The sequence below is a fragment of the Haliaeetus albicilla genome, chromosome 3 (genome assembly GCF_947461875.1).
Source record: "Haliaeetus albicilla chromosome 3, bHalAlb1.1, whole genome shotgun sequence".
NCBI classification, from domain to species: domain Eukaryota; kingdom Metazoa; phylum Chordata; class Aves; order Accipitriformes; family Accipitridae; genus Haliaeetus; species Haliaeetus albicilla.
The window spans coordinates 26,293,674-26,320,790 of record NC_091485.1 but is presented as its reverse complement, the minus strand read 5'-3'; the positions used below and the strand labels follow the sequence as shown (position 1 = coordinate 26,320,790).

The window sequence follows — 27,117 nt, the reverse complement described above, 5'->3', positions numbered from 1 at the left end:
ATGAAGCAGTATGACATCTGCAGTTTGACTGCAACAGCTGAGCAGCAGCAGTTTTATAGTGCCCTTGTTGTGAACTGCACTGGGACTGCATTTTCCTGCAGAACTGGATTTGAAATCAGCAGGGCTGTAAGTGTCCCTGCCTGTCCTGTAACGAAGTCCTGTGATGGGTTACAGTTAGTTTGATTCACACAGAGGATGTGGCACTGCTGATTCAGCCTGCTTGAAATGGCCTTAAAAACCACAGTGAACAGAGCTACATGGATGACTTGTACTTGCTCATCAAAGCTTGTATTTACTTCCTAGTCTACCAACACTCTAAACGTCTTCCTTGTTGTTTTGTTTTCTTTTTTTTAATTCCTCATAGCATACTATCATCAGCACGGTAGGCAGTCATCAGCCAACAATTTCAGCAAAGGGGCCAGTTGCTGGCCAGCTTTTCCCTTGCCTCACAGCTTGCTGCAGTGCAGTATCAAATAACCCATGCTACTGTGGCCTATGTTACCTCTCTCTTATGAAAACAGATTGAAGCAACTGGTTTGTAATTACTCAAGGACAATGAAAGTTACTGATGGTGGGCAAGAATTGTACTTCTAATAAATTAACTGGCCTAAAATTTCCAAGACCTTTACTCTCATTTCCCAGAAGTTGTTTGGCAGATAAAAGGCAAAGTGGCAACAATATTCACATCCTATAAGAGATACAGAATTGTGGTGGGTTTATAGCCCCTCTGCAGGACACTGATGTTCAAGATAGCCTGTACCTTTGAATGCTCAATTGCTCTTCCCTTTGATAAGCTTTCCAAAATTCTACCCTGTCTTTCTGACAGGGAGAAGTCCTGCAAGTCATCATCTTCATATGCTGGTCCTGAGTCAAAAATTGCTTTTCATTGGTGTTTTTCCCCTGCAAGTCTAATTGGAATTTAGCCCTCCTATAAACTCCATGAGCTACAGAGAATGACAAAAGTTGAAGTAGCAGGGAATAAATTATTACAGAAAAGCATATTGATTTATCTAAAGCATCAGAGAGAAAAGAGTTAAAAACAAGAACAGGGCTATATTCATATTTTCTTTAATATAATTTACATACTCTGTAAACTAGGTCCCACTTGCCCCAGGGCCCTTCTCTACTCTGTCTGGATGAGGCAATCTAACCCCTTGCTTCTGTCTCAGAGTGCCCTAAATCTGATTTTGCTGGGTTTCTTTTTACCTATCTTGTTCCAAAACTCTACTTCTGTCCTGGAACACCTCAATAAGCCTGGTACAATTTACACTTTTAAAGATGAAGATGAAATTTCAGCAGTGGATTTAGAATATTTGATCATTAGCAATTAAATTAAAATCACTGCTCGTTTAAGTAGAAAGAAGTAAAATCCTTCAGAATGGAATTAACTTTTTTCCTCTGTTGCAGAAAGCATGACTGTGTATGTATATAAAGTGTTGAAAATACTAGTTAAAATCATAAAGACATCTCCCACACTTTTTCAATCTCAGACACAAACCTGCAGAATCCACTCCTGTAATTTTGAATTCCTTTTGAGGATTTGCTATTCTAATTAAGTATCAGGTGCAGTCCTATTGTTGGTTATGAAGGGGTGTTACAATCCAGGGTATAGCCATCTCTTCCACACCAGCTGTCAGAGGGGTCTTATCTGTGTCGGTGATGGCCAATAATGGCTAGTGTATACATAAATGAGAGTGTCTTCCCTTTTTGAATATATTGTATTTGGTAAGAAAAAAAAAGTGTCCACAAACACATTTCTAAGGAAATGTACTTTTAAAGTAGCTAAAGCCACTCGTTCTTGGGCTTTGTGGCTCACACTGTACCTCTGACTTTTGCAACAATGAAGTTGCCTGCCTATTGTGTCTTGTTACTTAAATATTTATGAGTGGTGAGCTCTACATCTGTTATCATCATGCATTTTCCATATAGCACAGCAACTAAGCAATACTACAAAGCCAAGCTAATCTTCAGAGCTGGCTCTCCACATTTTCCTATTAATATGCATTCTCATTTTAAGGGCTAAATCCCGCCTAAGGACACACACATGAAATGACTATTGAAATGACTTGTCTGTCCTGTCAATAGAGAAGGAGTATGTATACATATCCTGATAAAACAAAACAGGCTCAATGAGCCTCTCCATCCAAAGTATTCCAAGGATACTGAAGTTGAGTCTTGTGACCCTTTTCTCTGATTAAAGAGCGTTACAGTAACAACAATTAGAAGAATAACTGCCATTTGTTGCAGTGGACTTTACTCCAGAATCAACTACTCCTTCCTCTCACAAGCTTTCTGTTTTCCCTGCCTATTTTTTGCAGGAAGCCTTTTGTGTATGGAGAGCTATCAGATGGAAAGTGACTGATCTCTCCATCCTGGTCTCTTGAGCACTCCTTCATGGCTGCTCTCATCTAGTCTGTAACAAGGGCTGTGCTGTGGCATTTCTGCACAGAGAATCACAGAGATGGCTGGGTCAGAGCAGGTAAAGTTCTTGGAAATTCAAAAAAGAAAGTGAAAGATGAGACAGAGCAAGTAAGAGCAATTTCATATTTTTTTTCATATTTTGATTATATATGATAATGTTTATTTTTATCCGCACTTATTGTTGCTCTGGGCCCAATATATGATCAGTCATATAATGGGATAAATTCATGTGCAGTCACACAGTTATTTTCACTGAAGCACATGAAGGTGTGTAATTTTTGCTATATAAAGGATGCTAAATGACAGAGCTTTTTAGTGTTGGGTTTTTTTTTCCCAGGAGGTACTAATGGCCAAACATATGCACACAGTTCTGGAGAAAACAAAGCAATACACAAGTATTAAATACTAACAGCTGCTCTGTTCAGGCAGCAGCCACATGCTGGCCTGTTTTATGAAAATTAATTGGAAAAACTTCCACACAAAATAATCATCCTACTTGAATTTTTAAGAGCCAATTTAAAATGTTTTACTTTCAGAGGAATGACTTTCTACAGAGTTCAGATCTGCATTTGGTTGTAAAAATACCTGCTCTGTATTGCTAGAGAGCATGAAATGTAAAGTCCAAAGTGATTGCCAGAAATCCACCAGTTCTAGCCCAGTCCTTTCTGGGGAGTCAGAACAAATTAATCTAGATCATAAAAGACAAATCTTTCTCTAAATGTCCTTAAAATCTTTTCAATATGGAGAGTCTGCAGATTAATTTTCCCTGTTGTGCTTGCTCCAGTGAGCAATGAAAACAATTGATTGCATCTTTGTTATAGAAGCAGGGGGTAATAGCAAGTTAAAACAGGTGAGCTTAATGGTTTTGTGTATGGAGAGTGAGGTAGGCTGTCTTGCCCCAACTGGAAAATATAAACATTATTTGTCTCACACAATACCGTTGTTTCTACATTATGGGATCTTGATTGGGGCCCCCTTAGTGTTTCACTTTTTAGAACAAATAACAACCCATTCACTTTGACCTTTCACAAGCAGGCCATAAATTTTAAACCTTTTTGCTGATCTGTTTTGGAGGGTCCCTTCAGTTTTCCTGTATTTTTCATTTGTGCATGAAGCTATTTCACAGACCAGATGCATTTGTGAAGGATTTTTCTCTATATTCCTTTATATACATGCACATGTATCTAACTATATGTATAGCATTCACCAACAAATCATTTTCCCAGTTACTGAGGATGTGCCTTTGTACCTTCAAGCTTATGATGAGAAATGAGTAGTCAGCAAGGCCACAGATAATCTGTGGCACACATATCAGCCTCAATAAACCCCCTTTGTGTTAGTGCTCCCCCCCCAGTCCTTGTAATTTAAAATAATCAAAAATCCTTGTAGGACGTACTTTTTGGACCGTATTAAACATAATATCTTGCTAAGGCTTATTTTTCTTTTACTAGTTTAGCAGTAAATATTTTCTCACAGGTGTCAAGCAGCTTGATGCATAATGAGATTTGAAATGAGATTATTTAAAGATTACTTGTCAGCAACATTTGTACTTTTCTACTTCCATTTGGGACTTTTGGCATTATATGTGCTTTATATTTAGCATCTTAACATTTTTCACTAGCTTATTCCTCAGTCCTTCACTACAAAAATGGAATGGCCTCTACTGAGCTGCAGAGGTTTTATTTTGGCCATGTTAGACATTGTGTTTATTTTTCAGTTTTGAAATCTGCACTTCTTGCCCCTCTCCTTTCTCCTAGCCTGAGAGAAGGGAATATTTTGTTTAAAATTCTAGTGACAAAAAAAAGTCAGCAGACCCCATTGACAAGAGGTTTTTGTGACATAAAACGCAAGTTTACGTAGACAGATTGTCCTGGTAATCATCTAGAAGAGACTAGGCAAAGCTATGGGACCTAGCTTCACGCTCTTTGCCTTGAAAGATAATCACAGCTGCAATGACCAGTAGTTGAGGTAAACAGAAAGGAATGAATGAAAGACCTGGTGGGCTGATGGTTGGGTACTGAAGGCAGCAGAGAGCTCAGCTTGAGAGACAGAGGGAGATTACAAAGCAGCGAAGCAGCCATGGCAGAGCTGTGAATCTCTCCCTCCTGGCATTAGTAAAAGCTGCAAACAGTGGATTCTTGTGCAGATGCCCCTTTTGTCCTGTTTTCACATTTTCTTTTTGCTGTAGGCCTGTAGGTGGGAGTACCACTTCAAGGTCTAAGAAACCATCGCCACCTGATAGTCAAGGAAACCTTGCCTCACCTGTGTCTTTCAGCAAGCCACTGAAATTGTTCATGCATTGGTTCTCGTATCTATTGATGGGATTGTAATGCGCAATAATTTTGTGCATTAACATTGGTGGCTATGCTACATCAAGGCATTCAGTCTACAACTGCTTCAAACTAAAGCATCTTGACTTTCTGTAACTGGAACAGACCACACAGAGTATGTTCATTTGAGCAGCTCTGTCAGCAGTGTCTATGCCTACAAAGATGGTGAGCTTCTTCCCTTGCATATACGCTGTCTTAGTTATTGATATCTTTGTCCTTGATTATTTCAGTTCCTTATGTTTGGGGAGTTTAATCATGTCTTCTGGAACATAGTGCTCTGTTCTTTACAAAACTTTTCTGTGAGGCTTGCACACATAAGACATGGCAACTGGCTTTTAAAAGAAGGAGTATAATCTGCAGCATATATCATAAGACAGAAAAAAGCTTAAAAAAACCTGTTAAGAGGCAGATGCTACCCCAGATATCAAAGTTTTTATTTCTGGATACTAGCTTTTCATCTGTGAAACTTGTGCTTTGGTCTGAACACTTTTGCTGCTCAGTCTAGAAAATAACTAGTTGTACCATTTTAGAGAACTATTTAATTTGCAGGCAAAGTCATTGTGTCTATTTGTATAAACCTAAAGTTAAGGGATCATCTTCTATTAAGGGTGTATTCAGGTACTATGTATATTTATATACACTCAGGTTACAGCATTATCTAGAAGCAACAGCTAAATAGAGCCACATGCTTAAATAATCTTCATTCTAGTCTTCTTTGCCTTAATTTGTTGTTCTATAGTCATAAATATTAGTTTATGTGAATGGACTGTCAGTTTATATGAATGGCAGATTCTTCACATTTTGATGTGTTAAAACTATAAAGCAGACATAAAAAATAGACATTTGTCATTTGGTGAGATTATTTTCTGTATCTGACATTTAATTTAAAAGAGAATTTTAAGAGACTGGAAGCTGATGCTTGACCAACTAGATTTTGAGTTGACAGTTCCATAATGAAATTAAGCAAAACCAGGAATGTGTGTGTTATCTCCTGGTACTTAAGGAAATAAGCAGCATGCAGTTGACCAAGGCTCCTATCCTCTAAAATAAGTTATTTCTCCTTTTGCTTACCATTAGGTTTTCCCATTCTTCCACTTCTGGAAACTTAGGCCATTTATTTGGAATATGTACTCTGTCTGAATTGGTTTATAAAATGTACCTATTTGGGCACTTGTTAATCAAGGTATGTGAATTGGGAAACACTCCTGAGAATTAAAGATTCCTCCAAGCAGTGACTACCAGAATCAGTTCCCACTATGGGAAGTGACAGCTCTGCAAGTGAAACGCTGCATTGCAGATAAAGGGAGATGGCAAAATCGAGATTCGGTGTGCATGTAATGGTAACCACAGGACTGACTTACAAATCTTAACATGTAACAAGATTTTTATTAAAGTAACAGCGAATAACAAATTTAGTAACCCTCTTCTTTTTAAAGTGTATTTGGATTCTGAAAGCACTCCTGTCCTTAAACAGCACAGTGCCTTTTAAAACCACGTATTGGGTGACTTATTCTGTACTGACTCACTATTTATTGTTCTACCAACAGCATTGAGTGAGGCTGAGAGCTGCATACCAGGCAAACATCTTGAACTGAGATGCATAATTTTAGTCATTATGAATTACGCACAGCAATAACCAGGATAATACAGTGAGAAAAGCTGTGCTTTTACTGCAGGCCATTTTGTCAGAGTTCCTCTTCCAGACATAGCACAAGGAGAAATAATCTTTTATTATCTCAGTGCACTTTCCCATTTTTTATTCCATTAGCATTTTTCTCAAATGCTTTTTTTCTACTGCAATTCATCCAGCAAGCATTCCTCTCTTTTTCCTTCCATTCCTTTCATTTTAATCCCTCTTGCACTTACCTATTTTTAGAGGGGTTGTAAGTACACAAGTACATGTAAATACACATTCAATCTCACATCTCTTTATTTTACATGCCTTTCACTTGGGGTTCAGCCTACATTTTCTTCTTAGGTTCTCAAGCTTCAAATCATACAAAGCACAGAAAAAATAGTTCATCTATTTTAGTTTCCTTGGTCTAAGGTAGAGACTAAGAAGAAATATATGAGCCCACCAATGAGTCCAGCTTATCACAAAAGCAGTGAGTTCAACAGAGATTTCTTCCAATGGTAGCACCAAGACACTGAAAAATAAGAAGGTGAAGAAATGCTGACAAATCGACTGTCATAGATCCAAGCACTGTCTTATCATCATGATGAGTCACAGCATCGTAACATGGAGATGCCAGGAGCTAACCACACTATGTTTGGGTAACTCAATACTGAAAAGGGTGAGTGACAAAAGCGTTTATAATGACAAATTTTCCCTGTAATTGAAAGCAGGAGATAATCCCCTGTGGCTTGTTCCTTTCTTCACTAAGGCCTGCTGACAACACTGCACAATGGTATTTCTATAGCTAGGTTGTAAGGTGGTCTAATTATTCCTGAGGACTAAAGTGTAATCGAGCACTGCATCTATCTTCAGCCAATTACTTCAGTGGGTTTCTTGCTCGGAGCCCAGGGCTGTGTTGGCTGCTGCCATGTCCTCTTATGGCATATGTTTAAGATGGTGTGTGGGTGTGGTTTTGGGGGGGGATAACTAACCCCCCTCCATTGATTATAGAAGGAGAGCCTAGAGTAGATAGCCAATTTTAATATAACTTAAGTTGTGAGATGAATAACCATATACTCCACAAATGCTATGGGTCTTACTGAAGTCAGGTAGGTGTTACATAGCAAGTACCAGCGCTACTGGCCAATTTCATAGGCATGCAAGTCTGTCTAGCCATTCCATTTGCTTAAAATCAATTAGGTCCACATACTTTTAAACTTTCTGTGGGTCCCAAATGAAAAATAATGAGTTCACCTACCCTAACAGTAAAAGCCTTAACATTTTTGTCTGGATTTGATGGTGGAATGCGCTCCCATAAGCACAGCTATGCGTGAAACACAGATGCATGTGACAGTGTTACAGTGCTTGTTGGTGCCAGCCAGGGTTGTTTTGTGCATTGCAGTTACAGGACATTCACAAAAAACCTACATTGATATTCCCTGCTGAAACACAGGAGACTTCATATTACCTATATGAAAAACAAACTTTTGTTTTGAAACAGGTCTTTGGGCTTCCATAAGTTTCTGAAAGCTGCAGTTATATTTTCAAACAACTACTTGATGCAAATGCTTTCTGTCAGTTATATGAATTTGTTATAGCTGGGAATGCCTACATACTATTAACACACACAAGTAAATGCAATGGAAATATTGCAAGTTATACACAAGAACGTTATCAAACATGTGCAGGAACTCTCCAGCAGAGATCATTTGGTAGGTATGAGACTCTTACCTCAACAAAAGCCTTGATAAGGCAGCTCGCTTATACAATGAGCAAATGCAAAGGGCCACATGGAATAATCATTGTTGTCCAGATTGTGAAGCCATTCCATTGAATCTAATCCCTCCTCGAGGCACAGCGATCCCTTTGATCACACTCCAGCCCTTTCTTCTCCAACTTGTGCCTACCCTAGCTGAAGCCTGCCCTATTACTACACTCCGATTTAGCATACAGATAAATTAAAAATTACAATGCCAGAAGCTGAAATTTGGGAATATGCAATACAATCTTTGGTTTTCAACAAACTAGAAATTTGTTTCTAGAAAATTTGACTCTATTACAGGAGAAATGAGGACACCTATCCTACGGGACAAAATGCTACCTATGGCTTCATTGCCAGGGGACTCCCTACAACTGAAAAGACAGGCATAGGATATATGTATTTACTTGACATGATAAGATTTTATAATATGACCTCAATAGGCCTGGGGTGGAAACTGTAGGGCAAACGTAAACTTTTTTTATAGCTGCAGGGGGTAGAGAAGCCAGTATTTGCTTTGGGCAACTGCAGAGAGGCAAGGGTCAGCCCTAGAAAATATCAGCAGTCAGAAACAACTCTCCAGAGCTCAGTTTCCTGAGATCTGAGAGGAAGAACTAGGAACAAAACCTGCTTATAGCCCCAGCTAAGCTGGGTTGCAGACACAGGTTGTTTGGATTTGGGTCACTTGCATCATGTCTTATGCAGAAAGCAGTTTCTACCAGGAACTGATTGATGTATCAGAGGAAGTTCACCCTAGTCAAAGTTATACTGGAGGGTTTAAGCTCAACTGTACAACTGCCTTCACAAATATAAAGGAGGCCAGTGCTCAGTGCCTCTCAGCGATGAATGGGTGAGAGGGTCCTCTGAGGGGAACAGAAGAATAGGCAGGAAGGGGTGTGGAAAGCTATCTTATGAATAATTGCTGTTTGCAGCTGCAGATAGACACGTGCTTAATTATCTGCTATATGCATGCAAATTTGGTTTGCTGTCACTAGAGTCCAGATGTTCCCTTCCATTATACTAAGTACAACAAACAAAAGAAAAAGGGTCAGAGAGTAAAATAAAAGGGGCCAGAAGTGGCAGCTTCGTGCTATTTCCCTTCCTGTCATATGCTCAGTCCAGCCTACTATTTTTCTGAACTCCCCAAAGCAGACTGAGATTTGTGAGTTCACAGGCTGAGCATCTGGTCAGAGGGGAGATGAAGCCTGAAAAAAGCTGTCCCCCCACAGCTCCCCTGCCAGGGCAATACCAGGGAAGGGGTGCAGGCAGGCACCCACCCCTGCAGCTGGCAGAGCCTGGGCTGCGGAGGGGCTGGGGCACCTGGCATGCCATGCAGGCTTGCAGGACCTGCCCGGGAGCATAGCACTGAGCCTCGGGTTGGAAGGGAGCAGTGGCTAGGCTCCTTGCCACGACCACGTAGCCTGAAATTGGCCAGTCAAGCTAACAGTCATCACAGTTTCTAACTAGCTTCTCTCCTGTAGACATTACCCTTGGCAAGGTAAGTTGTCTCTGAGCAGTCTTAAGGCTTACTTTTCCTTATGTACCTTTCCTTCTTCAACTACAAAGTCTTTTTCTTTCTATCCATCCTCTAGGCTCGCATTATTTTTTTAGGCATTTTTTTTTGTACTGATAAAAAACCACAGTCTTTTTTCAAAGAAAGTGAATTGAAACCTTCTTTATTTTACCTCTTTGTAACAAAGTCCTTTTCATAAGATCTATACATTGTCTTCCCAACATTTAAAAACAATAAGCCACACAAACACAACTAGATCCTTTTCTCCTATCAGCCCAAATCCAGGAACAATAGAGCTATGTTGATTTACACTGATCATGCACCTGGCCTTTAATCTGTTCAATGGCATTCAGTGTCTCTTTGGAAGATTTAACCTATTAATTCCATTTTAATTAAATAACAAGGATGATCATTAGTGGTTTTGTGGTTTCTGTTTTGAATTAAATTTGTTCTGAGTATATACATCATGTTGATTCGTTTTATCTTTTGTGATAAATGTAATATACGTAGATTCAGTGATCACATGTCCTCTTAAGTGGCTCAGCAGTGGGAACATTTCCTTCCTTTAACATGGCAATATCAAGTTACAAGAATCTGACTAAATACAGCTTACCAGTTCAAAATTGGTCCTACTCTTCTGCACGCAGGGATAATGAAATTCCCAGAAGGACCACCCCCCAGCACTGCCTTCACCACTGACACTCATCAGGCAGAATGGTTTATCTGTGTGGTCTCCTTGCTTCCACTCCTATTGCTGATGCAAATACCCTTTGCTTTTCTATAAAGTTTCCATTTATGTATATTTGCATAAAAAGGGTTATGTTAGGTTTTCTGGAGACTGTCTCCTGCCCTTTATTACATAACAAACAGATTTAATCTGCAACAACAATTCTCTATAAACCTTAGCAATATCTTTGAATATGTTTTTTATAAACTGTATGTAAGGTTTTCTGCATGTTTTAATAAGGTGTGTGAGCCAAAGTCCTGTGAAGTGGTTAGATCTTTCCACTAACCCACTGAACTTTGGATCACGCCTACGTGTTGTTTTCTTGGAGAACTGCCCAGAGTGCCTTTAGTTTCTTTACTACTTAAGTTACTGTCCTCAGGGGTATGTCATTACCTTTGATTTAAGTGAGTACAGCAAAGGGAAAGTTAGAACTTTATTACTGATTTGACACCTTGTTCTCAGGTAAATTTTATTATTTGAAACCCTTGCCTTAGCCAGAGGAATTGGTATCTGTGTGTATTACTGACTCCTTCGGTTTGTAGCATCTGGACAGTAATTCTGATCAGAAAGTAATCAGAAGGATCTAGAATTAAGATTTATGGCAGGTGCTGTTACCTAACAATATAACTCCTCTATTAAGTGATATCTCATACTCATAGATTTCAGCTCATTATGTTATTAACACATGGTTAATTAAAACTCTGTCTGCAAGAGCTGGACACAGAGCCATTTATTTCTGTATCCTTTAAAATTATTTTCTTAGTTATATCTTCAGGCTTCAAAAACCAGATCTGTACAGTTCTTTCTGGATTTAAATTCTAACAGTCTTCTTCCATTTTAATTTATAAAGTACTGGCATTCCTAGGAATGTAATTATTCATTCTTACCAGTGCATAGTCCTCCTGTGACAGGAATCTTAGACATAGGTTCCCACACAATAGAGAAATCTGTTGCTGTTCCCAGTTTAAATATAACTGAACAGAGACAAAAGATCATGCCAGCTATCTGTCTTTTTATTGTGTGTAGTAATGCAGCAGTGCTTAATCTTTATCAACGAGCAGGTGACATCTTAACAAAGAAACTACGTCTCATGGAACATTTCACATATGTTTCAGATTCAGAACAACCTGTAGGAAACACAGTAATTGGCTGCGGTGCAAAGTAATGATAGGAGTGTGGTTAAAAAAAAATCTTACGTATTTTGAATGCTATCAGCTGCAAACCAGGAGACACAGTATGATATGAACAACAGGTCATAGTGTGGTTTCATTGCTACAGAGGATACCCAAAATTGACAGAACATAAAGACTCACTGGTTATTTTGCTTGTGATTCTTTATACTCAGAGAATGCTTCATTGCAGCTCTGGCAATGACCAGCCTCTTGCAGTTTTGAGATGTCTGGGCCAGCTGCACAAAGGAGGTTTATGCTTATGCCTTGCAGTCTTAATGCCTTCAGTGAAGCTATAACATTGTATTATGGCACTATCCCCTTTAACGTAAAGTAGTTCCCTTTGCCAGGGACATCCATTTAATGTATTTTTAGAAAATACAGACAGATTTACAGAAGACTGGACCATTGTGCCCTGAATTTCCTTACATCATTAGAGAAAGATGCAGGAGTTTTTTTAAATGAGGAAACCACAAAGAGAATGGCAAGAGGCAAAAGCATGGCAAGAGTTCATTATAAAGCCATAATGCATTTATAACATTTTCAGTAAGACCACATTTTCCAGGCTATTTTATAAGAGGCAGAAAGGAAGCAGAGGGGAGAAAAAAACCCAGGTAATTCCCAGAGGACTCCAGAAGAGGCAAAGCTATTAGCAGGAGGGAGAGCTAAAACGAAATGGCTCACAGGTGACTCCAAAGAAGTGGTTACAAAACCAGAGAAAGTTAACTCACCCAATTAATTTTGCTGCTGACAGAATGAAAGATCAGTGGCTCTGTGTTTTACATGAAAGCTCCACAGTAACAAAAGCACAGACCTCCAAGCTTAGATACAGGAAGACTGTTAAGAAGTTTTAACTGGAAGCTTTTGTTTTTAGAAACTGAAGTTACAGTATCATTTATAAGCAGTGAAAAGGAAAAATGTTTTCCTTGTATATATATACTTTTTCTTCAGTGAATGTATATTTCCTTCTACAGTGCCCTGTGATCTATTTCATTTTATTTGCCTGCAGTTCTCAGTGTTAGGCTTCCTAACTGTCTTTCAGCTCCCATTAATCTGGCTGTGTTTTGTAGTTATAATAAATGGGAACTCAGAGACCTTGGTGTCATTCACCTCAGATAACATGATCCTATTAAATCTAATCCAAATGAACCAGAGGAGAACCCTTTGCCCTTGATACTTATATGGACAAGAGAGAGATTTGGCGCCAGCAATACCAATGTGCTTTAGTCTAGAGAGGAAATCTTCTACTCTCCTGATGTAATTGATTTGGGATTCAGATGAGCTGTTATGGCACTCTAAACACACTGTTAAAGAGCATGGGTTTTTTAGCCATGCACTCTCAGTGTATTGAACACTGTATTTGATCCTTCTTCATTAAACTTTTCAAAACTTGCCTCAGAAGCTTGAATTTCAAGAGGTACAAACCATATAGCAAAATCTTGCCAGCAGACATTAACATATGCATTTCTTTGGTGAATGAAGCAAAATGCAAGCTGTAATATCTTTGCACAAGCAATGAGTAATAATGCAGGCTCAGAAAGGATCACTGGAGTTGAGAGTTTTTTACCATTGAAAATATTAGTATCACTTAAAGGCTTGAATAGCAAATAGAAAAGATGACTAGAGAATAAAAAAAAGACAGGAAAAGCCTCTCCTGTGGGAGTTATGTACTTTTATTCTAACATGGGAATTGATAGATCTAGGGGTCCACCTGAAATGCTATAGCCAAAGGAGGTAAATAATCCATGGAAGTTATTGTCAAATGGCAACACTTGGATGATGAAAGGCTTGGAACTACTACTTCTAACATTAAAAACAAAACCATGACATGGTGTTTACCCAAGGCTAACATTGCTATTTATTCTCATAACTTTTCATCTTACTACAAGACTTAGTCACTTCTGGTCTGCTATAAAAGGTATTGGGGGAATTGTTTATTTTGACTTTAACGAAGATCTTTCCTGGTGAACCTGAAGAGAAGGAATCTTTAAAATTGAAATTATGCCTACCATTCATGACTTGAAATACTTGAAATTTCAGGCTCTTGTTTTCCAGAAGTTTTTTCCTATGTGAGAAAATTCAGAATATTCTAAGCACAGAACAGACAATGCATGAAATACAGTTCAGTGTCCATGTAGATTTCTTCAATAAGAATTCTTCATCAGACTAATCTAAACAGGACAACTTCTTTCCTCTGGTAAAGAATATCCACTGGCTCTTCAAGATCAAAAAGCTTTTTACTAAGTGTTTATCAGCCTGATATAGATTTATCTATGTTAAAGTACAAAACCTGAAACTCTAGCTGGCTTTTACTGATTGTCCCAACAACGTGTGACAGCCTGACTCTATGGAAGCAATACAACTGAAGAAATGGGGGGGGGGGGGGGGGGGGAGGAGGGGAAACAACCACCAAGAACCTTAAAACCAGAGAGACTTTTCTACTTTTTTGTTATGCATTAGGATTGTACTGGAATTAATACTTACTAATCCTTATAACTTACATTTACTCAAGTCTTTATACATTTTTCATTTCTTCTTGTCAGCATTAAAACTACTTCTGATAAAAAAAAAATCAGATGGAAGGGAATTGAAATCCAGGACTGGCTCCAGGTTGTGATGCAAAAATCTTTGCTGTTTGCTTTTTCTGAAGGGGGAAGGGAAGAAGGAAAAGGCTTTTTTTGTGATTAGGGAAAATCTGCTTCAGAGAACAGTCTGGTGGGCATGAGATACGAAATGTTACTAGAGAATTGCTCGATAAAGTTTAACTGTTCTTCCTTACTCTTTGTGGAAATTTTCAGTGAGAACTAAGGCTGGTAAATCAATTGAGTATTTCCACAGTTTTGGTCACCTGAGTATTTGACAATCTACTTCAAAGGCAGGGGGCTTTACACATAGAAAGGATTCAGTTGTTGCTGTCTGAAAAGATGATTTCCAAACCCCACCACCTCTAGGCTGATGGGTTTTTCTGTCCCACATGGCAGGCAGCCATGCAGAAGAAGCTGTTTCTGCAGAGCATCTCCAGAAAGTTCTGCCATTACGTGCCAATCCTCTGCTTCCTCAGAGGCCTCAACCCCGGCATGCTTTCACTGCATCCCATTCCCTCCAAAACTAGCTCTACAGCTGAGAAACCTCTGCATGGACATAGATTTGCCTGTAACGGAATTGCCATAAAAGAAAAAGCAACACAGGATTTGGTATGAACAGCTTTCTGACACTTTTGCCACCCTGCAAAGCTGCAAAAATTTGATAAGGGATTAATGACCAAAGCCATAAGGGCTATTGGTCTGGTATCCTCTATTAATCCAGCTAGGACCTCATACCAAACACACTGAGGACACACTGCTGCACCTTGAGCAAGAAGGCAGTGGAAGGTGGGAGCAAACATTGCATTAGGTGGGAAGGAGGGTTTGTTTGGATCGTTGTCTACTCCCGCCTAGGACCAGCCTTAGAAAATGTTTCAGTTTTGCAAAAGAGGGCTGGAATCAGGGAATTGAAAAAAAAAAAAAAGTAACTATCAAAATGCTGCTTCTGAATGACAGTGGAAGAACCAGCCATGTCAAGTCTATTCGGTCCAGCCCTGTATTCAGAAGAATAAAGCAAACTTGGTCTCCCGCCCTCCACCATGGGTCACGATCAGGTACAAAGTAAAGATTCGAATGTCAAAGAAAACAGTTTTGCTGATTTAGTCCTGCAATTTGTGCTACATAACTGTAGCAGGTGCAACTGCTGTTCCTAATATAACTTGTCTTCATTTAAACAGAAAAAAAAGCATATGGAGGAGACTTTCTGACTCTGAAGATTACAAGAAGAATTACTCTCTTTCTGAGGTTTTTATATAACCAGATTCTAATAAGCAGAGATGATGGACTGCTGCTTATTCAGGCAAATCAGCTTCTTAAAGCTACAGAAATATTTGCATAAAGCAAGCAGGATATAGCAGCCTGTAAAAAGCACATACAAGAAATACCAGGTCAAAATAACCAAACAAGAAAATGGATGGTTTTAAGAACATACTGCATTTATTTGGCCCCAGGATTCCTAGCATTGTAACAAACTCCCAGAGTTTCACTCCTTAAAGTGCTTCAAACTCCATTTATATTATTATTATTACTTTTAACATTAATGTACATTTCTGTATAAACATCAGTCCAAAGAGATTTACATTTTTATAAAATTCTTTATATTAGTGGATCAAATTTGCTCTCAAGATGACCAGCATTAAGGCAAATTTCCAAAATTAACACACTGGAGTTACTCAAGTCTATGCTGTTGTGGGTGAGAGCAAAATTTGGCCCAGTAGGGTATACACAATTATATTTTCTGCATATATTTCAAAAGGCACAACGGATTACCTTGGAAATCAGTAACACTTAAAAGGGAGTTTATCAAAGCAAATACTTGGCACAGTCCACATCCGGAGGATGCATTTGCTTACCAGCTGTTCTGAATAACCAGCATGATGACAGTGACATGGTGATCAGCAAAAGGGGAACCCATGTTGCATGAATTCACACGGTACTTCAGCAGACCCAACCTGATATGTGTACAGCTACTGTAACAGCAAAGTTACTTCGCTGGGCACCCATACAAACTCACTACACCATGAACGTCTGAAATTCTCCTGGTGGAGACATGTTTGTCATTAATGTCAATATTCCGAAGACAGCCAAAAAATGGGTCTTTAACTGGGAGCCACAGTGTGCCCAAATTTGCTACAAAAAACAAGGTAGAAAGATCAAGTTAATAAAATGAGAATGATTTTAGAGAACATTAATTATTACACAGCTTTCAAAAAAGGGGGAATGATATAGGACTACTTGCGTGAATGGGGCCTTTGTTTTGGAAAGGAAAAAAAGCTAGTAGATACATGAAAAATAAGAAGCAATAATATTACCTGGAATTTTGCCAAAGTAGAGTGGCTGATGCACACGTCTAGGAGGAGAGGGTGGAAGTCCAGTGGTATAGTTACTCTGTGTGCCCACCTCTAGCTGCACTGTGTTCTTCTTCTGAGACACTGCAAAGAAGCAGGTGAATGAGTACCCTTTCTCAACCCTATTAAAGAATCACCTAGATATGGCACTATTTTTAAATAGCATCTGTCTTGAAATTTAACTAAGAGGAAGAATAGAGTTTTTTTAAATTCAAAGTCAGATTGACACATCTAGGTAAACTGGGGCTAAATACAGTCCCAAAACCCCATCTTTATGTAAAGCCTTGAATTAACACAAGACACTTATATTGTTCTATAAAGTATTCTCAGAATAAACAGAAGTGAAATGATCAATAAAAAAAAAATCTGCAGTGCAATGCTCAGTGCCCACCACCCTTTCAAAGTTTCAGAAGAACAGGTATGTAAAATGTACCTGCAATAGTATGCCACTGTCCATCAGATAGAGGTTGCTTAGGTGTGACTGATGTCTGGAATTCTCCAGCACCACTATTTCCAGCAGCAATGACCTGTAAAAAAGTTATCTTTTAAGTTACCGAGGCAAAGAAAAGAGCAGGAGAAAAATACAGTACTTTAAGTAATTTACTGAACTTCAGATGGCTGGGTTTCACCTAGTTTTAAGTCACAGTCATTGTATACATACTTCAGAAATTACCCTCTCCAAGAAGAAAGCAAATTTCCCTAATAGAATCACAGGAGAGGATGTTTGACAAATTTTACAAGCATAAATACATAGCTTTGTCTCTCCCTCTCAATCTTACAAAATTATGTTAATTATTTTGACATAATCTCTCTGGGACAAGGTCTTTCCTACTAGGCCTTCCTTTCCTTTCCCAAAGCAGTCATCCACAGGCATGGCATCTCCTGAGAGAATCTGCAATACATTTCTCTGGCCTTTCACACAATTTTGGACTACTCATAATTCACTCACAAAGCTTGCAGCCTAACTATTTATGATAACATTTTGAACAAGCACCTGCTTGTGCTTTCTCACATCTTGCTTCTTATTGCTTGTGAGTGCATTTTTTTTTTTTTTCAACTTCTTCCTCTCAAACTCTCTTCTGGTGCGATGGTTACAACAAACTTGGTAATGGTCAGGTAACTGATATGCTGAGTCCACTTCCTGTCAGGCTGATTGATGGTGTCCCATTGACCTTTTATTCCTTCCCGTTGCATCCTGTCCACACTGGCAGCCAGCATTAATCTAAGCTACTGCTGAAAAAAGTGGTCAATCTTGCCCTCAAGGAGTCCCCGGCTGTTGATGCCCCTGCTTCCATGTGCTAGGTGTGTCTTGAACCAGGTCAGTGATCTGGGGGAAACTAACTCATGACAAAAAGAGAAATAATAAAACCAAGTTCCCTAGTCTGGGAAGAGAAGAGCAAAGCTGAGCTTTCTGAAGTTGGGTAGACTCATGCTGGTTTAAACTATCCCATGAGACAGCAGGTTCTGTGAAGCACTAACATCTTCCTATTTGACGTCTCTCCAGCAGCAACCACAATAGTTTTGTAGTCCAAGACTCACATTCTGAAGCTGTTACATTATGAAAAAGCAACACTGATAATAATCACCACCATGAGACACCCATCAACTAGAGGAGAAGATGGTAACACAAAGCAAGACTGCTCAAGTTCTATAACAGACGTCGTTACGGAGCTGCATCAGTACAGCCACGTGATGACTGACATAGGAGTGGGAATAAGCCACGGAGTTCTGTAGCCTCTGGCCAAAACCCCAGTGGGTTTTTGCAAAGGCTCAGAAGCCTGAGAAAACTAAGACTGTGTCCTACTGCTGCACGTGCAAAGAAAGCTTGTGCAAACTAGTGTGCACACAATGGAAGCTGCTAACGTAGGCACAGAGACAGGTTAAATGCTCAATTTTCTATGTGATGTTTTTAAACAACTCTAAGGAAGTTGTTTAATGTTATACCTACAGACAAATGTTGTAACACGTAAGTCCAGAATTCAAGGTCAGAATTCCCCCTGCTGAATGAGGGCAATACAGCTGAACTGGAAACACAGCCTGTACTTACCTTTCCTCCTTCCATGTAAACAGTCAAGTAGTTGTCTTGCTTGCTTCCAGCATGGAGGAGTATACCTGTTGAACTCCTTGGTCGAATGGTAAATACAATCCTAAAATCCAAGCCCACCAGCAAATTACCTGTGGAGAATTAAAGAGTGGGTAGAGGAATGATCATAGGAGGAGATAATTGGAAAACCATGTAAAAATAAATAAAAAAATCCTTACAAATACACACTTAAGACATAATTCCATATACTTTAATCTCTACACAGCTTACCAATGGTGATATATCCTCCTTCATCAAAGAAATAAATCCCCGTGTCCATGGGAACATCCAGACATGGAAGTACGCCATTTTTTTGCTGAGGTGCATTCATGACTTTTCCATTCATCTTAAAATTCCTCAGGCAACCCTTGAAACTGTTCATTGCTATTTTCTGAAAGCATATTTCAAAACATGAATACTAAAGCATGATGGCAATTTTTTTAGTAAGAAGACCCCTTAGTTCTTTTGTACTGTTGAACTGTAAAAAGCCAACTGACATTAAAGGCACCTAAAACCCATCTCTGATGCAGTGAAAAGGTATTAAAAAATTAAAACATGAAAGTAACAGTTGATTTTGAGTTAACGTAACTCCTGCTTGCTGAATAGATACTTCCCAATGATGTGTCAAAAAGACAACACAACAGGAGTTGTGAAATCTCAAGTACACCCTTCCCTTCCTAAGAGGCTGTTTATTTAAATCTGATTTTATGAAATGCCCTGCATCATTAATTGTCCAATTTTTAAAGTAATAGGAACCACACGTATTTCAGATTAAAATCCAGTTCTACATTCATAATTCCTTAATGAGAAGGATTCCTCTGCTTCTCTACAGATTATCGTTTAGTCCACTGAGGTAAATATTCTGCAGGAAGAGGGTATTCCTGGAATTACAAATGTGACTTTGGTCTTTTCTATTTTTTAAAGAAAGAAATGAAAACAGTACAAGGCATCAGTGTCTCAGCAACACATGTTGAAAATATGGGTCCAGCTGAGAGCTGTGTGAACAGGTGAGGAAAAAGATCTGTAATGAACAACTGCAAACACCAGTCACAGATGGTGCTCACTCAGTGCTTAGAAATAGCCCCCAAACCTTTTCAACACAGATGTCCTGCATATTAACACTTTCACATGTAATTAGTGCAGCATGGGGAATGTGTGGGGGTGGATGTGTCAATTATTTACCTGTCTTTTCAGTGATGGCAGCCCTCCCACGTAGATTGGTGGCTTAATGCTGATGGCAGAATTTGTTTCTAATCTTCTGTGCTGGGCCCTTAGACCATCAACAACAAGGCGGACATTCTTCCCATCTGTGCTGAAGACCACCTTTGCGGGTTGCAAACATAACAGAATGAAAAACCCCAAGGCCAATGAAAGGCACTGGAGATTTTTTTTCTTTAACTTAAACACTGTATTGTTGAAATATTTAAACTGAAAATAACACGCTGGGACGATCAGTCTCTATAAGCTCTCTTGTAACAGAAACCTGTCAACCACAAGAACTTTCAGGCATAGGAGTTAACTTCAGATGACCAAAATCAAATTTCTAATACCTGAAAAATTCAATAGGCTGTGCCTGCTGAATGCTAGTTGTGGTTTCACCACAGTTCCTGTGCCATACTACTTACAGTGTGCCATTGCCCATCATTGTATTTAATACTGGTTTTGATTTTGATTCGTTTTCCTTCAGAGCCAAGTGAAAAGACAAAATGTCCTTTTGAAACGAGGAGAGCCATATAAGAGTCCTCAGACCTTTCCTCCATGAAAACTATTAATCCTCTTGATGATCGAGTCCGTACATCTACAGAAAAATGTAACCTGTAGTGGAAAGTAAGCATATTCAAATACAGGTCTATTCTGTTACTTATTGTATTTTCTGTTCTCCAGAAAAATGCCAGTGAAACTCCATTTGTGAAATGCAGAATAGCTTTTGGGTGGAATCACGGTGTTCTATATTGCCTGCTTTTCTGAATGTGAATCAAAGTTGACATATTCAGGCTTAGGACTTGGCATTGATATGCACTGTAACTGTCCACCACATCCAAGTCAATCTACTCAGTTTGGGTAAATGTTAGCATAGAAAAAAAAAGCCTGAACCTTTAGAACCACTCTTCTGTTACGCCCCAAGACATAAACAAGAAGAAAATCCTAACTCTTAGCACCCAAAGATTCAAGCAGCTTTGACAATTCAGGTATTAGGAGGAGAACAGATAACATTTGTATTACCTGTCTGTAGATGACGGTGGAGAAAACATGTAGGATATGAAACTGTTGGGGATGTTTCCAAGGAGATATGCTTCACTGCTAACATTTAACTCCATTGGTAAAGTTTGGGTTTGCTGGTTTTGCACATTAGCAGCTTTCAAATAATCAAGGTATTTTTCATTCTGTACCTGTAAGACAGAATTGAAACATTTACTATGTATGCACATGAAAAAAAAACATTTCAGTCTACACATTTAAAAGTTCCCAGCTGAGGCAGTTAACAGCCTTCTCTAAATGACAGAGAAGCTGTTGTCATTCTGGACAGGTATGGGTTTAGGATGGAACTTCAACACACAACTTGCTTCAGATATGAGATGGAAGGAAATTAGTAACATCTGAATCTCAGCTCTACAAACCATGGCCGTGTAGACAAAGCCTTGGAGTAAAGAAGACAGTAAAAACAAGCATACCTTGAGCATCTTAAACCTGAAAGGATTTTTAAATTCCTTCAGCAGCATTGGTTCAAGGTTCTCATATTTGCGGCAAGCTCCAAGGGATACACCAGTCTTTGCAGTATAATTAATGAGATTTTGAACCTCAGGGAGCTGACCTGCCCTAGAGTGATGAAAGCAGTAAGTGCTGTGACACAGCATTCCTTTTCTTTAGCGTAATCAACATTGTATTGTAAAACTGTGTTCTGTACAAAACAGATTTCCCAGTGACCTGGTATTAAAACACCAATTTTTATTTTTCGATGAAAAATGTACATTCAATGCTATAAAAAGTATTCATATTTGTCCTGGTTCTGCCCTTTTTTTTGGCTACGGAAAAACTCTGATGTTTTGTTCTCATCTCTTCTAAACAAAGTATTGTTTGCTAAAAGCTATCTATTTTAAAAAAACAACCAAATATTGCCATTAAAAAAGGGGAAAAAATGACAGCAGCCTTGATTGAATAAGATTTCTGGATCGGACTACAAAACTTTGCTGGTTAATTATGCATAACCAGTGGCAGATCAAGAAAAAATGGCAACATCAAGTCCTGCTAACTCAGTGATCCACTCCTTAAATAAGATGTTGTAATGAGATTTGTCAAGGGGGAAAGCCCATCACAACTTAATATGGAGCTTTGGTATTATAGCCAAACTATCAGAAAGACTGTCAAAACCAATTTCCTGTGTGTATAAAGAGTAACATTAAGTATTACTATCATTTTGTAAGCTGTACACAGCACCTCTGAGCAGTAAATTACAAAAAACTTTACAACTAGAAAAAGCAACAAAGCTCCCTGCCACTGGTTGTCTATGAGAAGAGTGGTAGAGTTGGGAGGAGAACCTGAGCTTCAATTCTGGTCCAGCTCCACATTCACTCGATCAGACTAGCTACAATATTAACTCTCCACCTATTTTTGTACTAAAAGCAATTTTCCAGATTTGTTTTCTGGTGGGGAGGTTAACATACATGTTACTTCATTGTCTTGCAGTGCTTTAAATGAAGATATAATTTGAGCAACATGATCTAGTGAAAGATGTCCCCGCCCATGGCAGGGGGGGGTGGACTAGATCATCTTTAATGGTCCCTTCCAACCCAAACCATTCTGTGATTCTATGATAATTAAATCAAAATACATTATCTTTTGTAAACTCTACACATGTATAAATATTCATCAAAACTTAGCTAAAACAAAGCCCCACTGGGACATCACTTGCAGTTCAAGAAATGCTTTTCTTTAAAGAACATATTTATACATAACTTCTCTCCTAAATTTTGCCTGTAAGATGTCTCTAATGACCAAAGAAACACATGTGAAAAAAGAGACAACATAAATCAGGCACATGATTTCTGTACATATGCTCTTATTTGTTTGTGTAACCATTTTGGTTCTGTCAGTAAGCTTTGCTGATTTCATTACCCAGCTCTCTGTGTAGCTATAATGATACAATCTAGCAGACCTTTTTGGATACACTTCCAATTCACTATGCTCCCTTCATTCTTTGATTAAAAGACTACTAAACAGGTATGATTCAGACTAAAATTCCATTACTTCTGAACAGCAGATTTACTTACACCTCGATACCACGTATAATCTGCCTGAATAAAAGAATATTTTGGGGCAGCAAAGTTATGTGTTCATGAAGGCTTCATGCATGTAGAAGAAAAGCAATTTAGCAAAGAATGATTTTAATATGATTAAAGAAGGAAAACAGGACAAAACAGATGAAACTAAAATCTTTCTAGGCCAAATACCTTTTTATAAAGATGTTTGAGATGCAACCTTCAAAATTATCTCCACCAAATTTTATAGGTTCGATTAATGCCTGTTCTCTTGCAGAGTCAACTGATGCTAATGCCGATTCATCATCAACCAGCAGATGAACTCTGAAACAAAGTGAATAAAAACAAGCATGAAATCTAAAGAAATAGTTATGAACCTAAATGAAATATTTATATATATATAAAAAGCATTTGACAGATGTGTTTTCTTCTTACATTGTAATCATGCTAGAGCTTCATTACCTTACTTCTGGGATTTTTTCATTATGTGCTCATTGACTGCTATGAAACTGCTCTGCTTTTCAGTAGTACATACTGAGCAAGAGTTGAAAGTACTTCAGTCCTACAGCAAAATCTTGGTCCAACTGAAATTCGTGAAAAAACTCTCATTGACAACTATGGGACAGGATTCACCCTTCTGTATCAAAATGGTGCACTTGACATGTTAGCAACAGCTAGTACAGATAATATTAAGTTATAATTACCCAAAGTTACAGCCAATCATTCAAAACTTTCCACTTTAACTACCACTTATGTAATTTTATGTGTTCCACAGAAATCAGTATGATTTAGGAGCTTTTCAGTAAATTGTCTCTTCTGATATCTACATAACAGATCATTATTGAAAAAACAAACACAATGTTAGCTTCTTCCCTGAGCATTTAACCACCGACGTTAAACAGATTTATAACTTACAGTGACATATATAAAGGCTATGGGAAGGGGAAGAGCTCCAAAGCTCCAGCTTGACAAGCAGTCAAAACTCGCACAATCTATAAAAGACGTGCATAGGGATGTACAGCTGAAATATCACAGGTACCAACACGCACATTCATGGACTAAAAATCTCCTTTTGCTTCCTTATTTCAGTATCCTTTGCTAGCAGTGGCCATTTTTAGCTGTGTACCCAAAGAACGGGTCACACACAATTTTAATCTTTTTTCTCCAACCACAACATAAAAGAATCAGATAAAGAACTGGACTCACCTGTTGTCTGTTTTTATTACTGTCACATAATGCATTGACCCATCTTCATATTTCTTTTTCAGTTCGATTTCCTTCTCTCCCACCTTTGCAATTACAAAGCCAGGTCTCAGAAAGATGGTAAGAATATTAGGCTGTAAAAGAATCCCACAAAATGATCAGGTAAATGCGAGTGCCTTTAGTTCTTCTTGATATTGCCATTAATACAGTTCTCAGGGGTCTCTCGTGGGAAAGAAATTTTCTTACACTAAAATTGCATTTCTCAGTCATCTAGTACCAGCTATTACAACCTGTTCTGCATGATTAGCATAGTTCCTGTTTTAAAATACCTCTGAAGAGCAAACAGTTATTTAAAATACTTAAAGTTATTTAAAATACTTGTTTAAATTTTACAAAAAGCAGAGGATTCAGTTCTCAACTTCTCAAATGCCTGGTGTGCATTCACTTCTTAACTCCTCCAGCCAGCAAGAATGGGGTTCTGCTTGAACCTCCCTGCTTTCTGAGGGAACATAGCCAAAACCAACCCCTTTTCTCTGCATATCATGGTAACATCTCTGTGTGAGCAGAATGCCAGTTTTTCCAGAGAAAATTTCCAGCCAACTGTATTAGGCAACAGTTATCTTACTGCGATGGTGGTATTATGGTGCATGAGCTACTCTGCAGAAACCTCAAGTTCAAAGCTTAGTTACTCATTGAACTACTTGTTGGTTGAGTGAAGAAATTGCCAGGATGAGTTTCTCTGGCCCATGACATCCAAGATGCCATGTTCAAAAGATTATTATAATGGCCATTTCTTGCCTTAAAATACAGGAATCTACATGAGACTTATGACACAAACTGATGCCAAACTGACAGAGTCAAAACCAGATATGAATGATCCAGAAATAAAACCAGTCACATATTCTAAGCTGAACATGTTTCATACCCGTAGATTGTAATTCAAGAGTGTTCCAGTTGATGCCATGGTCTGAAAGCCAAAGCCAACTTGGAAATCCTTGGGAAAAGGGAAATCTGCTGCACTCAGGCTCAGTGTTCCCTTCTTGGAGAAAGCTGCAGATCTGACGAGCTGAAAGAGAGATAATAATGCTTTCAGTGATTTTCCCTTTAATCAGAAGAAATGGCAACATGGGACAACTGCCCTATTCAACATAATTGCAACCGACTCCAATCAAAACCAAGCACAAGGCAAACTGCAAGTACAATTATTTCAGCACAGAATGGACTGACTGCATTGGTTTCACCAGCACTAACTATGATCTGAGAAACTCTAAAGAGAGATGAGGGTTGCTGAGTATGAGCTGTTTGTCTCTAGCTAATCTTTGCATTGACATGATGGCTTTGAAAGTTTTCACATTTGGGGACACAAAAGTGAGCAGCTGGAGGAATTGTTCATAAGTACGGAGCTGTGCAGATGAGCTACATAACTGAAACTGTGTGAGTCATAGGACAGAATATACCTGGGCCTTTTTGAACAAAACACGTTTTAATACGTGAGAAGTCATACAGATACAGACAGAGAATGAAGTTCAGATCCTCTGCATAGGGAAATGGTCTGCAAAGAAGTTGCTCTGTGAAAGGTTTAGATGCCACAAAGGGAAAGCAAATGAGCACACACTTTCAGTGCAATGTCACAGTAAGAAGGGCAAATGGGATCATGCACCATGTAAGTAGCAGTAAGTAGAAGCAGAAGGGTAGTTTTCATCTCTCCATGCAGCATTAGTTAAGCCAACACTGAAACGTCACATTGTCCCATTTTAAAAAGAATGTGGCAAAACTCAAGGGTGCACAGAAAATAATTATAAAACAATCAGATGAGTGGAGCAATAGCCTTACAATGAGAGACTTCAGCGGAAGTAGAGTCTGCTTAGCTCTTTCAAGAAGCAGCGTTGAGAGGTCTTTTAATTAGGAAGCATAAGTACCTTGGCGAGAGGAAAGATCCTGAGTAGTATTAAGTAACTAAGTATTCTGGCCTAATTGATAACAGCAACTGGAAGCCAACAAGCTCACATGGTAAATATGAATTCTTAATTGTACAAAGTATTAATTAAGAGGGTGGACTATGTGCTGGAGCAAGCTATCACAGTAGGGGTGGAGTTTCCTTTCTTCCATATCTTCATACCAAGCCCAGGTTCTTTTATTACCATCACATGTTAACCAGATATAATTTCTGACCTAAGTAAAACATAATGGTCTAGGATTTATAGACAAACCAGACTCTATGAACTCCAGCAGAAGTTTTTAAGGAACTTTGTTAGTTACCTTCCAGTCATCTGAACATTTCTTGCTGACACCAACAGTCTCATCAAAAATAACAGATGCAGTGTTAGGGTTTTTCACATTCCTCATGCAGCCCCGGAATGGAGGTGTGGATATATTAAAGCTGGTTTCAGGGAGTGGAAGGAAAAAGAGTTCAGTAGCCTGGTATTTCAAATCACACACACGTATAGTAGCCTGTAAATGCTGACAATATAAAAAATAGAAAACCAGAACAAGAGCAATCCTTCTTCCTTCATGCTAATCAAACCCAGTCTTCAGGATACACTCCAACAACGATACCACCATTAGCCAAAAATCACAGATTATGATCATGTATTATACACTGGTTATTTTCATACCACATAAGATACCCAATACAGAGTGTGAAAGAAATTGCCTAAGGAAAGAGTTTAGATGGAGTTTCCATACAAAGCCTGTGTATTACAGTCTTTTCATAGTTACTCACCGTTCCCGTAGAGAAGGTGGAATTCCACCTAGATAGTATTTAGTGAAAATGAAGACATTTATGTTGGCTTTAATATCAGGCTTGACATGAACAGTATTCCTACTTCGGGCAAGCACCAGATGAATCTGAAATAGGTGAATAACGAGAATTACTTCACTCAGAAGAAACAAAAATCATTTAGCAGATTAAAAGTACTTTCACAGAGCAGGCCACAGTGTTGGGGTTTTTTTTCCCTCTTGCTTACTAGTGCCTTAAATCCAGAATAACTGCAGTAGTTCAAAGGTACTTTGCAAAATTTGGGCATTTAGCCAAAGCAAATGCCTAAGGAAAATGCTCTACTATCCAAATACAAGGTTTTGGTTTTTGGAAGTTTTATTTTCCTCAGGAAG

At 38.6% G+C, this 27,117-nt stretch overlaps 1 protein-coding gene across 1 annotated transcript in view; it reads right to left on the bottom strand.

Moving 5' to 3' along the window:
- Positions 1–15,531: 15,531 nt before the first annotated feature.
- The window catches only part of LAMA3 (laminin subunit alpha 3), a 121,207-nt gene continuing 109,621 nt past the window's right edge, over positions 15,532–27,117 (bottom strand). Inside the window, exons 65-78 of the mRNA XM_069779178.1 lie at positions 26,729–26,853; positions 26,266–26,386; positions 24,932–25,072; positions 24,010–24,140; positions 22,996–23,127; positions 21,220–21,364; positions 20,771–20,937; positions 20,173–20,362; positions 19,730–19,870; positions 18,779–18,938; positions 18,512–18,639; positions 16,898–16,991; positions 16,429–16,548; positions 15,532–16,246 (exon numbers count right to left, since the gene is read on the bottom strand). Coding sequence (XP_069635279.1) covers positions 16,101–16,246; positions 16,429–16,548; positions 16,898–16,991; positions 18,512–18,639; positions 18,779–18,938; positions 19,730–19,870; positions 20,173–20,362; positions 20,771–20,937; positions 21,220–21,364; positions 22,996–23,127; positions 24,010–24,140; positions 24,932–25,072; positions 26,266–26,386; positions 26,729–26,853 — 1,941 coding nt within the window. The 3' untranslated portion in view covers positions 15,532–16,100. The remainder of the gene's footprint in view (positions 16,247–16,428; positions 16,549–16,897; positions 16,992–18,511; positions 18,640–18,778; positions 18,939–19,729; positions 19,871–20,172; positions 20,363–20,770; positions 20,938–21,219; positions 21,365–22,995; positions 23,128–24,009; positions 24,141–24,931; positions 25,073–26,265; positions 26,387–26,728; positions 26,854–27,117) is intronic.